Genomic DNA, 13,315 nt, shown 5'->3' on the forward strand with positions numbered 1-13,315 from the left:
GTGTCTTAGACAAACGCCTGAATACGACCGGGTTGAAAACCCTTATGGACAAAAGGTGAGACCCGGTCACTGGCGATGCTCCAGTTGAACTAATAAATTGACACAGTCCCTCACTTCAGGGTCTCTTATCTACTTAGGAAACTAAAAACTGTTGCTATTTCCGTCCATGTATGCCCAGCAAGGAGCTGTCGTCTGGCCGACGGACAGCTGAAGCTGCCAATCAGTGCTGCTCTTCTTGAGGGCAAGGCACCAATCCTGCACTGATGGGGCCTGCAGGCAAAAATAACCTCAGCAATGTGTGTGTGTTTGTTCTAATAATAGAGGAGGGAGGCTACCCTCTTTAAGAACCTATACTTGTTGCTTAGCTAATAGGAAAACAGCAAGATAATGGTCATCAAAGTCTTCCTCGCCACCTCGTCGGGATCCACTGCGGTAAGTTTTAATTCTCTTTAACTTTCTTTGAATGCAACGCACACACTCCACGCCGTAAAGTTGAAAGTGCAATGCCAGACAGTCGTCTTGCAACAATTTGGCACGGATCTATGTTTGGAAGCAAGAGTCCATTAAAGCATTGCTCACAAGAACAAGTCTCATTCCGGACAGAAGCGACATGACCACATCTCCAGGATCCCACGTAGACAACTGTCTATGGCAGTATAATCAGACTAATGTGTGCGTGCAAACGTACCGATTGATTCGTGCCCCACTTGGCTGGTGTGCGTTGTTGATCGATCCCCGCCGTGAGAAAACTTGAAATTGCGTAATGCCCCTCATCGCTGTGATCCATAAAGCTAATTCCAACACTCTGACACATAAACGATACTTTTAACACAAAATATTGGCACCATGTGTGGAATATTGTGTACGCTTTCCATTTGGATAATTGGTAAACAAAGCGTAATTTAAATATCTATATCGCATAAACACACTATATAATATCCATCCATCCATAACATAGATATAGTTATAGATAATTATTGCACTATAATAAAGAGCTTTGTTATAGTGACAAATTATATCTTAATTGCAGTATTCAAAATAGGTAGCAGGATGGATGCTAGCTCTTTCCCTGACACTTGTAAATGTATCTTCCCCCCCCCCCTCTCTCTAGGTTAATGAAGTTATATTTTTGATTTATCATTTTATTTGTCTTTGTATTCTTGTAAATGTGAAATAAAGTTATTTCAAAAGAGCGCAGATAGCACTCGCAAGCTAGCTAGCAAACTAGCTAGCTAGCTACACTGCTAAAACTGAAATCTAAGTAAGATTAAATATCTCAAATAAGGGTGATATTTGCTTATTTTCTGTCTGACAAGATAATTCTTCTCACTAAGCTGATTTTATGTTAGAGTGTTTTACTTGTTTTAAGGGTTTTGGTCCTAAATGATCTCAGTAAGATATTCCAGCTTGTTGCTGAGATTTTATGACCTATATTGAGTAAAAAATGCTTGAAACTAGAATATCAACTGATGCAAAGCTGTGTCATTAACACTTACAAGTATAAAACCACTTTTTTAAAGTAATAATTTCTTCAAGCATGAAAAAACAAATGTTGCAGAGCGCATATCATTATGTCAAGATAATGGCACTAGCATTTACTTAATTTAAGAATATTTTTCAACATATTGAGCAAAAAGGTCTCTTTTTTTTTGTTCCTACCAAGAAAAGTGCTCTTGTTATTAGTGAGAATATACTTATTTTAAGGTATTTTGGGGTTCATTGAGGTTAGCTAATTTTACTTGTTTTGGAAAGTCTTGACAAGCCGAATTTTCTTGTTCTATTGGCAGATAATTTTGCTTAGTTCAAATAAAATACCCCTCATTTTTGTATTTTTTTCTTGTTTTTGAACACTGACTTTTTGCAGTGTAGAGCCTTTATTTGTACCATTAACATTTCTGTTAATGAGTAGGTATGATGACACAATTAGTCCATATTCAGGTGGTCAAATGTAAAATATGTGATGAAATTAATATTTAATAAGCCCTTCTCAAAGAGATTGCAGTTAGCTATTACAGTACCTTCATGTAGGTAAAAGGCTATTTTGTTCACATGTATTGTATTGATGTCTGCGTTGTGTTCTTAATCAGTAATTCATATCATTATAATATATAGGAGTGAATTTGAATGTTAGGGATAACAAACACAATCTTAATCATTAGACTTCTGTTCCCCATTGATACAGTTGTTATTTTGGGTCAGACTTGGACCCATGTATGTTTTTACCTTCTTTTTCCCAGATCAAGAAGAAGCAACAGGATGTGGTGGCCTTCCTGGAGGCGCTGAAGGTGGAGTACGCTCAGCTGGACATCGCCTGCAATGAGCAGAACCGCATGTGGATGAGGCAGAATGTTCCGGAGGAGAAGAAACCCTCCAATGGCATCCCTCTGCCCCCTCAGATCTTCAATGAAGAGAGCTACTGTGGGGTCAGCCTGCACACACATCTGCCTAGTGCATTATTTTTTTTAAATTCATGGATAAAATCATGTTAAAATGTTCGGTTTTGTTTGTGCGCAGGACTATGAGACGTTCTTTGATGCAAAGGAAGACAACGCTGTTTACTCCTTCTTGGGGCTGGCCGCTCCTCCAGGCTCCAAGGTTCACATTCTGTTTCTATCCGTATCCGTATTGTTGTCTTAGTAGTTCTTCTTTTAAAGGAGTAAAGTGCAAATTAATTAATGGAAAACACGCCTCAAAAGACTCGATATTCCGATATTGTCCAACTCTTTAATTACAGATACCAATATCAACCGATACCGATATCAACCGATATATGTAGTCATGGAATTAACACATTATTATGCCTAATTTGGACAACCAGGTATGGTGAAGATAGGGTACTTTTAAAAAAAATTAATAAAATAAGATAGATAAATTAAAAACATTTTCTTGAATAAAAAAGAAAGTAAAACAATATAAAAACCGTTACATAGAAACTAGTAATTAATGAAAATGAGTAAAATTAACTGTTAAAGGTTAGTACTATTAGTGGACCAGCAGCACGCACAATCATGTGTGCTTACGGACTGTATCCCTTGCAGACTGTATTGATATATATTGATATATAATGTAGGAACCAGAATATTCATAACAGAAAGAAACAACCCTTTTGTGTGAATGAGTGTAAATGGGGGAGGGAGGTTTTTTGGGTTGGTGCACTAATTGTAAGTGTATCTTGTGTTTTTTATGTTGATTTAATAAAAAAATAAATTAAAAAACCGATACCGATAAAAAAAAAAATGATACCGATAATTTCCAATATTACAGTTTAACGCATTTATCGGTCGATAATATCGGCAGGCCGATATTATCGGACATCCCTAATCCAAACCATTAATCGCACGTGTGCTTTGCTTTTTTCTTGACTCTTTCATGATGGCGCATACTTGCCAACCTTGAGACCTCCGAATTCGGGAGTTTGGGGGGGTAGGGTCGGGAGGGTTAAGGTGGAGGAGTATATTTATAGCTAGAATTCACTGAAATTAAAGTATTTCATATATATATATATATTAGGGCTGCAACAACCAATCGATTAAAATCAATTCTAAAAGTAGTTGGCGACTAATTTAGTCATCGATTCGTTGGATCTATGCTATGCGCATACGCAGAGGCAATTTTTTTATTTTTTTTATTTTTTTTATAAACCTTTATTTATAAACTGCAACATGTACAAACAGCTGAGAAACAATAATCAAAATAAGTATGGTGCCAGTCATGGAATTAACACATTATTATGCCTAATTTGGACAACCAGGTATGATGAAGATAAGGTCCTTTTAAAAAAAAATAAAAAAAATAAGATAAATAAATTAAAAACATTTTCTTGAATAAAAAAGAAAGTAAAACAATATAAAAACAGTTACATAGAAACTAGTAATTAATGAAAATGAGTATAATTAACTGTTAAAGGTTAGTACTATTAGTGGACCAGCAGCACGCACAATCATGTGTGCTTACGGACTGTATCCCTTGCAGACTGTATTGATTTATATTGATATATAATGTAGGAACCAGAATATTAATAACAGAAAGAAACAACCTTTTTGTGTGAATGAGTGTAAATGGGGGAGGGAGGTTTTTTGGGTTGGTGCACTAATTGTAAGTGTATCTTGTGTTTTTTATGTTGATTTAATTAAAAAAAAAAAAACCCAAAAAACCAGATACCGATAATAAAAAAAACAATACCGATAATTTCCGATATTACATTTTAAAGCATTTATCGGCCGGTAATATCGGCCTGCCAATTGATAATAATTATAATTGGTTATTAAGAGTAAATGAAAATTAGACTCCTACCTTGTTTACTTTCGTGACTACCTCCTTAAAGTTTTTTAATCAAATCAGAAATGTCAAGCAGCTTAAATGCGCCAAACATGGATAAGTGTGGAGAGATTGTTTTTGCATTTTTCCCATCATCCATTGTAATGGATTTTAATGGGTGTAATAACGTTTTTTTTATGCTGATTGTACGTTTTTTTTAATAATGTCCGTGAAGTTCAATGAGCACGTTGTGTTGTGTGACCATGTTTGTTGAATTTGTGTGCTGGTTGAATTTTTTTTTTTTCTTCCTGCACCATGACTAGGGTAGGTTGTTTTGGATTGGGTCACATAAGTATATGATGTGCATGAAATTAATTAGATGTTCAACTTGGGTCACCCTAGCAGCCATTTGACCAGGCTCCCAACAAATATCAAAAGCCAAAACATTGCGCCCAGCCAACTTGCTTATTAGACTCTTGCTGTATCGTAGGACAAATTAAAGACGCTGGCTGGCCTGCGGGTCGCAGTTTGGACACCCCTGGTTTAAACGATGTGATAATGTTTCATCATTTAAAGGCCTATTGAAATGCGATTTTCTTATTTAAACGGGGATAGCAGGTCCATTCCTATGTGTCATACTTGATCATTTCGCGATATTGCCATATTTTTGCTGAAAGGATTTAGTAGAGAACATCGACGATAAAGTTCGCAACTTTTGGTCGCTGATAAAAAAGCCTTGCCTCTACCGGAAGTAGCAGACGATATGCGCGTGACGTCACAGGTTGTGGAGCTCCTCACATCCGCACATTGTTTACAATCATGGCCACCAGCAGCGAGAGCGATTCGGACCGAGAAAGCGACGATTTCCCCATTAATTTGAGCGAGGATGAAAGATTTGTGGATTAGGAAAGTGAGAGTGAAGGACTAGAGGGCAATGGGAGCGATTCAGATAGGGAAGATGCTGTGAGAGGCGGGTGGGACCTGATATTCAGCTGGGAATGACTAAAACAGTAAATAAACACAAGACATATACAGGTAAAAGCCAGTAAATTAGAATATTTTGAAAAACTTGATTTATTTCAGTAAATGCATTCAAAAGGTGTAACTTGTACATTATATTTATTCATTGCACACAGACTGATGCATTCAAATGTTTATTTCAATTAATTTTGATGATTTGAAGTGGCAACAAATGAAAATCCAAAATTCCGTGTGTCACAAAATTAGAATATTACTTAAGGCTAATACAAAAAAGGGATTTTTAGAAATGTTGGCCAACTGAAAAGTATGAAAATGAAAAATATGAGCATGTACAATACTCAATACTTGGTTGGAGCTCCTTTTGCCTCAATTACTGCGTTAATGCGGCGTGGCATGGAGTCGATGAGTTTCTGGCACTGCTCAGGTGTTATGAGAGCCCAGGTTGCTCTGATAGTGGCCTTCAACTCTTCTGCGTTTTTGGGTCTGGCATTCTGCATCTTCCTTTTCACAATACCCCACAGATTTTCTATGGGGCTAAGGTCAGGGGAGTTGGCGGGCCAATTTAGAACAGAAATACCATTGTCCGTAAACCAGGCACGGGTAGATTTTGCGCTGTGTGCAGGCGCCAAGTCCTGTTGGAACTTGAAATCTCCATCTCCATAGAGCAGGTCAGCAGCAGGAAGCATGAAGTGCTCTAAAACTTGCTGGTAGACGGCTGCGTTGACCCTGGATCTCAGGAAACAGAGTGGACCGACACCAGCAGATGACATGGCACCCCAAACCATCACTGATGGTGGAAACTTTACACTAGACTTCAGGCAACGTGGATCCTGTGCCTCTCCTGTCTTCCTCCAGACTCTGGGACCTCGATTTACAAAGGAAATGCAAAATTTGCATGGTTGGGTGATGGTTTGGGGTGCCATGTCATCTGCTGGTGTCGGTCCACTCTGTTTCCTGAGATCCAGGGTCAACGCAGCCGTCTACCAGCAAGTTTTAGAGCACTTCATGCTTCCTGCTGCTGACCTGCTCTATGGAGATGGAGATTTCAAGTTCCAACAGGACTTGGCGCCTGCACACAGCGCAAAATCTACCCGTGCCTGGTTTACGGACCATGGTATTTCTGTTCTAAATTGGCCCGCCAACTCCCCTGACCTTAGCCCCATAGAAAATCTGTGGGGTATTGTGAAAAGGAAGATGCAGAATGCCAGACCCAAAAACGCAGAAGAGTTGAAGGCCACTATCAGAGCAACCTGGGCTCTCATAACACCTGAGCAGTGCCAGAAACTCATCGACTCCATGCCACGCCGCATTAACGCAGTAATTGAGGCAAAAGGAGCTCCAACCAAGTATTGAGTATTGTACATGCTCATATTTTTCATTTTCATACTTTTCAGTTGGCCAATATTTCTAAAAATCCCTTTTTTGTATTAGCCTTAAGTAATATTCTAATTTTGTGACACACGGAATTTTGGATTTTCATTTGTTGCCACTTCAAATCATCAAAATTAAATGAAATAAACATTTGAATGCATCAGTCTGTGTGCAATGAATAAATATAATGTACAAGTTACACCTTTTGAATGCAATTACTGAAATAAATCAAGTTTTTCAAAATATTCTAATTTACTGGCTTTTACCTGTATATACTCTATTAGCCACAACACAACCAGGCTTATATTTAATATGCCACAAATTAATCCCGCATAACAAACACCTCCCCCCTCCCGTCCATATAACCCGCCAATACAACTCAAACACCTGCACAATACACTCAATCCCACAGCCCAAAGTACCGTTCACCTCCCCAAAGTTCATACAGCACATATATTTCCCCAAAGTCCCCAAAGTTACGTACGTGACATGCACATAGCGGCACACACGTACGGGCAAGCGATCAAATGTTTGGAAGCCGCAGCTGCATGCGTACTCACGGTACCGCGTCTGCGCATCCAACTCAAAGTCCTCCTGGTAAGAGTCTCTGTTGTCCCAGTTCTCCACAAGCCAATGGTAAAGCTTGACTGTCATCTTTCGGGAATGTAAACAATGAAACACTGGCTGTGTTTGTGTTGCTGCAGTCGGACGCAATAGACCGCTTCCCACCTACAGCTTTCTTCTTTGCTGTCTCCATTGTTCATTGAACAAATTGCAAAAGATTCACCAACACAGATGTCCAGAATACTGTGGAATTTTGCGATGAAAACAGACGACTTAATAGCTGGCCACCATGCTGTCCCAAAATGTCCTCTACAATCCGCGACGTCACGCGCTGACGTCATCATACCGAGACGTTTTCAGCAGGATATTTCGCGCGAAATTTAAAATTGCACTTTAGTAAACTAACCCGGATTGGCATGTGTTGCAATGTTAAGATTTCATCATTGATATATAAACTATCAGACTGCGTGGTCGGTAGTAGTGGGTTTCAGTAGGCCTTTAAACCTAAATTGAATTGGACCGCTCCTCCCAAAACTTGTTTCTTCCTCGACGCATTTCTGTTTACCTTGCATCCTTTCCGCAACGCAGGAAGCGATGCAGGCGGACGAGGGGCAGCACATTGTGGAGAACGGCACTCATGCTGACGAAAGCAACGAAGAGGGAGCCGGTGATGATTCAATAGTAAATGTTCCTTTCCCACTTCCTGTCAGCTTGATCACTGTCCTTCAGGCCCACCTGTTTTGCCTTCACCTGAACTCACTTTGTGTCCTCTACTCAGCAGACAATTCACAGCCACTAAGTACACGTTTGCTTTGTTTTTTCACAACCAACATGTTTTGCTTGCAATGGAACATGTTTTTGGGGATCCAAGTGATGGCTAACAATTAACACACTCATGTATTTACACTTTCTTCTAGGGAAAACTCATTTTTGCTTGTTCCTTTAGAGAATGGGACACTACTTTTTTTGCATGAACAAGCACTTTGGTGACGGAGGCAAGGAAAACAACGACAACTAACCGACTTTTCGTTTCTACTAGCCGACAATCTACTCATCTGTCCTGCTCCTACTCCCACTCTTTTGTTCCCTCAGGACGCACTAACGCCTCCTTTTTTGATTGACAGAATGTCTGCAGTTGTGTGCCACTCACGCCGCGTTGATTTTCACTTGCTTTGCCCTTGTTTCTCCCTTCAAAAACGACAAGGAGGTACCGGAAGGGGATCGTAATGGCGACGCACACGGGGGAGAGGCCGAGGAAGGCGAAGGTGTCGACGCGGACGAGCTCGCAGAGCCTGTAGAAAACGAAGCCACGGAAGGAGACGAGGAGGTGGAAGAGACAGTAAATGATGGCCGCTCTGACTCCTCGTTTCTCTTTTCATACTAGCATTCCCGGGATGCTGTTTCTACCCTTTTAACATCCCTTTCTTCTTTACTATTTGTTGTTCCCTGACAATACCTCTCTCGTTTGACTTTGTGTCACTAAACCCACAAACATTCTTGCTCCTATGGTCACTTCAGCACCAGGATGTTGACTTTTTCTCCTAACTGTCTCACAACTGTTGATGACCTTGTAAAACGTGTTTTTGTGGTGTTATGTTGTCGTTCATCTCTAAGAGTGTCTTGTCTTTCTGCTAACAGGGCCATGCCGAGGAAGACGGAGAGCAGGTATGTTTTCTTCCAAAGTTTATGGGGAAACCTTTTTTACAACCGATTTTTTTACAGCACTTCCCTCGATATATTCTTCTGTTTCTCGTCTTTTTGTTTTTTAACAGACAAAACAAACTTGTTGAGTGCATCTTTTGGAGTACCGTATTTTTCGGACTATAAGTCGCAGTTTTTTTCATAGTTTGGCCGACTTATACTCAGGAGCGACTTATGTGTGAAATTGTTATCACATTACCGTAAAATATCAAATACTATTATTTATCTCATTCACGTAAGAGACTAGTCCAGGGGTCGGCAACCCAAAATGTTGAAAGAGCCATATTGGACCAAAAATACAAAAACAAATCTGTCTGGAGCCGCAAAAAATTAAAAGCCATATTACATACAGATAGTGTGTCATGAGATATAAATTGAATTAAGAGTTCTTAAAAGAAACTAAATGACCTCCAATATACCTACAAATGAGGCATAATGATGCAATATGTACATATAGCTAGCCTAAATAGCATGTTAGCATCGATTAGCTTGCAGTGACCAAATATGTCCGATTAGCACTCCACACAAGTCAATAACATCAACAAAACTCACCTTTGTGCATTCATGCACAACCTTAAAAGTTTGGTGGACAAAATGAGACAGAAAAAGAAGTGGCATAAAACATGTCCTAGAACGTCGGAGAAAGTTATACATGTAAACAAACTAAGGTGAGTTCAAAGACCGCCAAAATTAGTAGGACAAAACGGCGCTCGCCAAATACTCGAATCAGTGAAGCTGACAGTGTGCTTTATAACAATTAGGGAGGTTTGTGTAATGTTTGTTCTCCTACAGAAACCATATTAAAACAAAAAATATATTTTTTTCCTCTCATCTTTTTCCTTTTTTCATACATTTTTTAAAAAGCTCCAGAGAGCCACTAGGGCGGCGCTAAAGAGCCGCATGCGGCTCCAGAGCCGCGGGCTGCCGACCCCTGCACTAGACGTATAAGATTTCATGGGATTTAGCGATTAGGAGCGACAGATTGTTTGGTAAACGTATAGCATGTTCTATATGTTATAGTTATTTGAATGACTCTTACCATAATATGTTACGTTAACATGCCAGGCACATTCTCAGTTGGTTATTTATGCCTCATATAACATACACTTATTCAGCCTGTTGTTCACTATTCTTTATTTATTTTAAATTGCCTTTCAAATGTCTATTCTTGGTGTTGGGTTTTATCAAATACATTTCCCCAAAAAATGCGACTTATACTCCAGTGCGACTTATATATGTTTTCTTCCTTCTTTATTATGCATTTTCGGCCGGTGCGACTTATACTCCGAAAAATAAGGTAATATACAAGATAAGTAGATATATTTTGGTCAAATTCAAGATAGTCTTGCACATGGTTTGAATAATCCACAATTGAAAGTCTCTGATTATTTCCATGGCGTCATGAAGGTAAAAAACCTTCCCAACGGCCATGATAGCACCTCTGACCAACCTGTGTAAACCATGAAGATACATTTCTTTCTATGCAACCAAGCAAAACATTTTATTTGCGACCAAAAAGAACTGTAAACAAAAACATAAATTCGAAATCAAACTACGTACCGTTTTTTTCTGGCCAAAATGTGCCTTATAACCCGGTGCGCCTTATGTACAGTGTTGGGTTTGTTACTGAAAACCAGTAAATAGTTACAGTTACTAGTTACTTTATTTCAAAAGTAACTCAGTTACTAACTCAGTTACTCACACCAAAAAGTAATGCGTTCCTGTGAAAAGTAACTATTTAGTTACTTTTTTTTTTCTTCTTTTTTTTTTTTAAAAGCTCCCATTAAAGGCCTACTGAAATGCGATTTTCTTATTTAAACGGGGATAGCAGGTCCATTCTATGTGTCATATTTGATCATTTCGCGATATTGCCATATTTTTGCTGAAAGGATTTAGTAGAGAACATCGACGATAAAGTTCGCAACTTTTGGTCGCTGATAAAAAAGCCTTGCCTGTACCGGAAGTAGCAGACGAGTAGCGTGACGTCACAGGTTGTGGAGCCTCTCACATCTGCACATTGTTTACAATCATGGCCACCAGCAGCGAGAGCGATTCGGACCGAGAAAGCGACGATTTCCCCATTTAATTTAAACAAGGATGAAAGATTTGTGGGTGAGGAAAGTGAGAGTGAAGGACTAGAGGGCAGTGGGAGCAATTCAGATAGGGAAGATGCTGTGAGAGGCGGGTGGGACCTGATATTCAGCTGGGAATGACTAAAACAGTAAATAAACACAAGACATATATATACTCTATTAGCCACAACACAACCAGGCTTATATTTAATATGCCACAAATTAATCCCGCATAACAAACACCTCCCCCCTCCCGTCCATATAACCCGCCAATACAACTCAAACACCTGCACAACACACTCAATCCCACAGCCCAAATAACCGTTCACCTCCCCAAAGTTCATACAGTACATATATTTCCCCCAAAGTCCCCAAAGTTACGTACGTGACATGCACATAGCGCCACGCACGTACGGGCAAGCGATCAAATGTTTGGAAGCCGCAGCTGCATGCGTACTCACGGTACCGCGTCTGCGTATCCAACTCAAAGTCCTCCTGGTAAGAGTCTCTGTTGTCCCAGTTCTCCACAGGCCAATGGTAAAGCTTGACTGTCATCTTTCGGGAATGTAAACAATGAAACACCGGCTGTGTTATCCGGCACAACAGTCAGGGGGTGCATTCTACGGCGGGGGTGCGTTATCCCGCACAACACCTGCCGCAATACACCGCTTCCCACCTATAACTTTCTTCTTTGCTGTCTCCATTGTTCATTGAACAAATTGCAAAAGATTCACCAACACAGATGTCCAGAATACTGAGGAATTTTGCGATGAAAACAGACGACTTAGTAGCTGGCCACCATGCTGTCCCAAAATGTCCTCCACAATCCGTGACGTCACGCGCTGACGTCATCATACCGAGACGTTTTCAGCAGGATATTCCGCGTGAAATTTAAAATTGCACTTTAGTAAGCTAACCCGGCCGTATTGGCATGTGTTGCAATGTTCAGATATCATCATTGATATATAAACTATCAGACTGCGTGGTCGGTAGTAGTGGGTTTCAGTAGGCCTTTAATGCCCTTTTAGCCTTCATTTCAGTACTGTTATTGCACTGGAGAATCTGTTGATCAACTTGACATGCATTTGCATCACTGAACTCTGCTAAGCAATGTGGTCTACATACAACACACAAAGACAAAGATATGTTTCAAAGGGCCAATTTATTTCAGGCCAGAACAAATTGACAAAACTATTTTAAATAGCTGCAACATAACATACATAAGTAACAAACAGCATAATAACAACATAGCTGTAAAGCTGGCTTCACCTAAGGAAGGCACACGTGACATACACAAAGCCTAACCAGGCAGATTTGATTTGTTGTTTTGGGCAGTAGACGGGATCTTTGATCCAAGACACAACTTGCATTTAACTAAAATGTTCTTTTCTTTGTACTCGACAAAAGAAAATAAGTGAGAATATCTCCATGTTAAGACACTCCACTGCGGCTCCGTTGTTAGTAAACACAGACACGCCTCCCCCCCGTACCCTTCCCTCCCCACACCCACACAGACACACACAGAGCGCGCCTCCGGCTTGTGACACAAGAACATTCAGAAGGACGACACCGCAGCACTCCAATAAAACACACTCAGATCTTCTGCTTCTAGCCGATACTACATAAAAAAATTACGTAAAATAACGCAATAACGCATCGTGTAGTAACGGTAACTGAGTTACTTAATATAAAAAATAACGCGTTAGATTACTAGTTACCGCCGAAACTAACGGCGTTACAGTAACGCGTTATTTTGTAACGCGTTAGTCCCAACACTGCTTATGTACAGTATGTATTAATTCTGGTTGTGCTTATCGACCTCAAAGCAATTTTATTTGGTACATGGTGTAATAAGCGTGACCAGTAGATGGCAGCAACACATAAGAGATACGTGTGGACTGCAGGTTGTTGTCCAATAAGTGACGCTAGCAAGCAACACTTTGATGTTATTGAGAATATAGAACATTACACACAGCGTTCAAGAATCTATCAAAATGTTTTAGTTGGACTTTGGTAAGCTATGAAGACGCACCGCTTTATGGATTGGAGTCAGACATACTGTGCTTCTACATACGGGTATTATTATGGGGTGTGTATAAGGACCCCAAAATGGCACCTATTAGAAGATCTGACGTTTTGTTTCGCAATATTATGCAAAACCAACTTTTCTCACCTCTTGGTTCCTGCTGATGTGCAGTTGGGATCTGCATGAGTCCCGAAAATGTGCCTGCGTCCGCCACTGTAGTCAAGAAGCTCCTTCTTTTTCTCCATCCCCTTGTTGTGGGGCATTCATCCTCTGCTGTTGCCATTGCTAATATAAAGTAGCATACAGTTTTAACCTCTATCTGTCAGTAGACTCGCTATAGAAG

At 40.0% G+C, this 13,315-nt stretch overlaps 1 protein-coding gene across 29 annotated transcripts in view; it reads left to right on the forward strand.

Annotated features, from left to right (window-relative positions):
* The first annotated feature begins 304 nt into the window (after nt 1-304).
* sh3bgr (SH3 domain binding glutamate-rich protein) overlaps nt 305-13,315 on the forward strand; it is a 30,881-nt gene continuing 17,870 nt past the window's right edge. For 8 of the 29 annotated variants that reach the window (XM_061972537.1, XM_061972543.1, XM_061972542.1 and 5 more), the window contains exons 1-6: nt 305-432; nt 2,238-2,423; nt 2,515-2,595; nt 7,762-7,854; nt 8,378-8,512; nt 8,812-8,838. In XM_061972537.1, coding sequence (XP_061828521.1) covers nt 388-432; nt 2,238-2,423; nt 2,515-2,595; nt 7,762-7,854; nt 8,378-8,512; nt 8,812-8,838 — 567 coding nt within the window. In that variant the 5' untranslated portion in view covers nt 305-387. The remainder of the gene's footprint in view (nt 433-2,237; nt 2,424-2,514; nt 2,596-7,761; nt 7,855-8,377; nt 8,513-8,811; nt 8,839-13,315) is intronic. The other 21 variants (XM_061972539.1, XM_061972546.1, XM_061972545.1 and 18 more) reach the window with 5 other exon arrangements.

Source organism: Nerophis lumbriciformis, linkage group LG17 (genome assembly GCF_033978685.3).
Source record: "Nerophis lumbriciformis linkage group LG17, RoL_Nlum_v2.1, whole genome shotgun sequence".
Lineage (NCBI taxonomy): Eukaryota > Metazoa > Chordata > Actinopteri > Syngnathiformes > Syngnathidae > Nerophis > Nerophis lumbriciformis.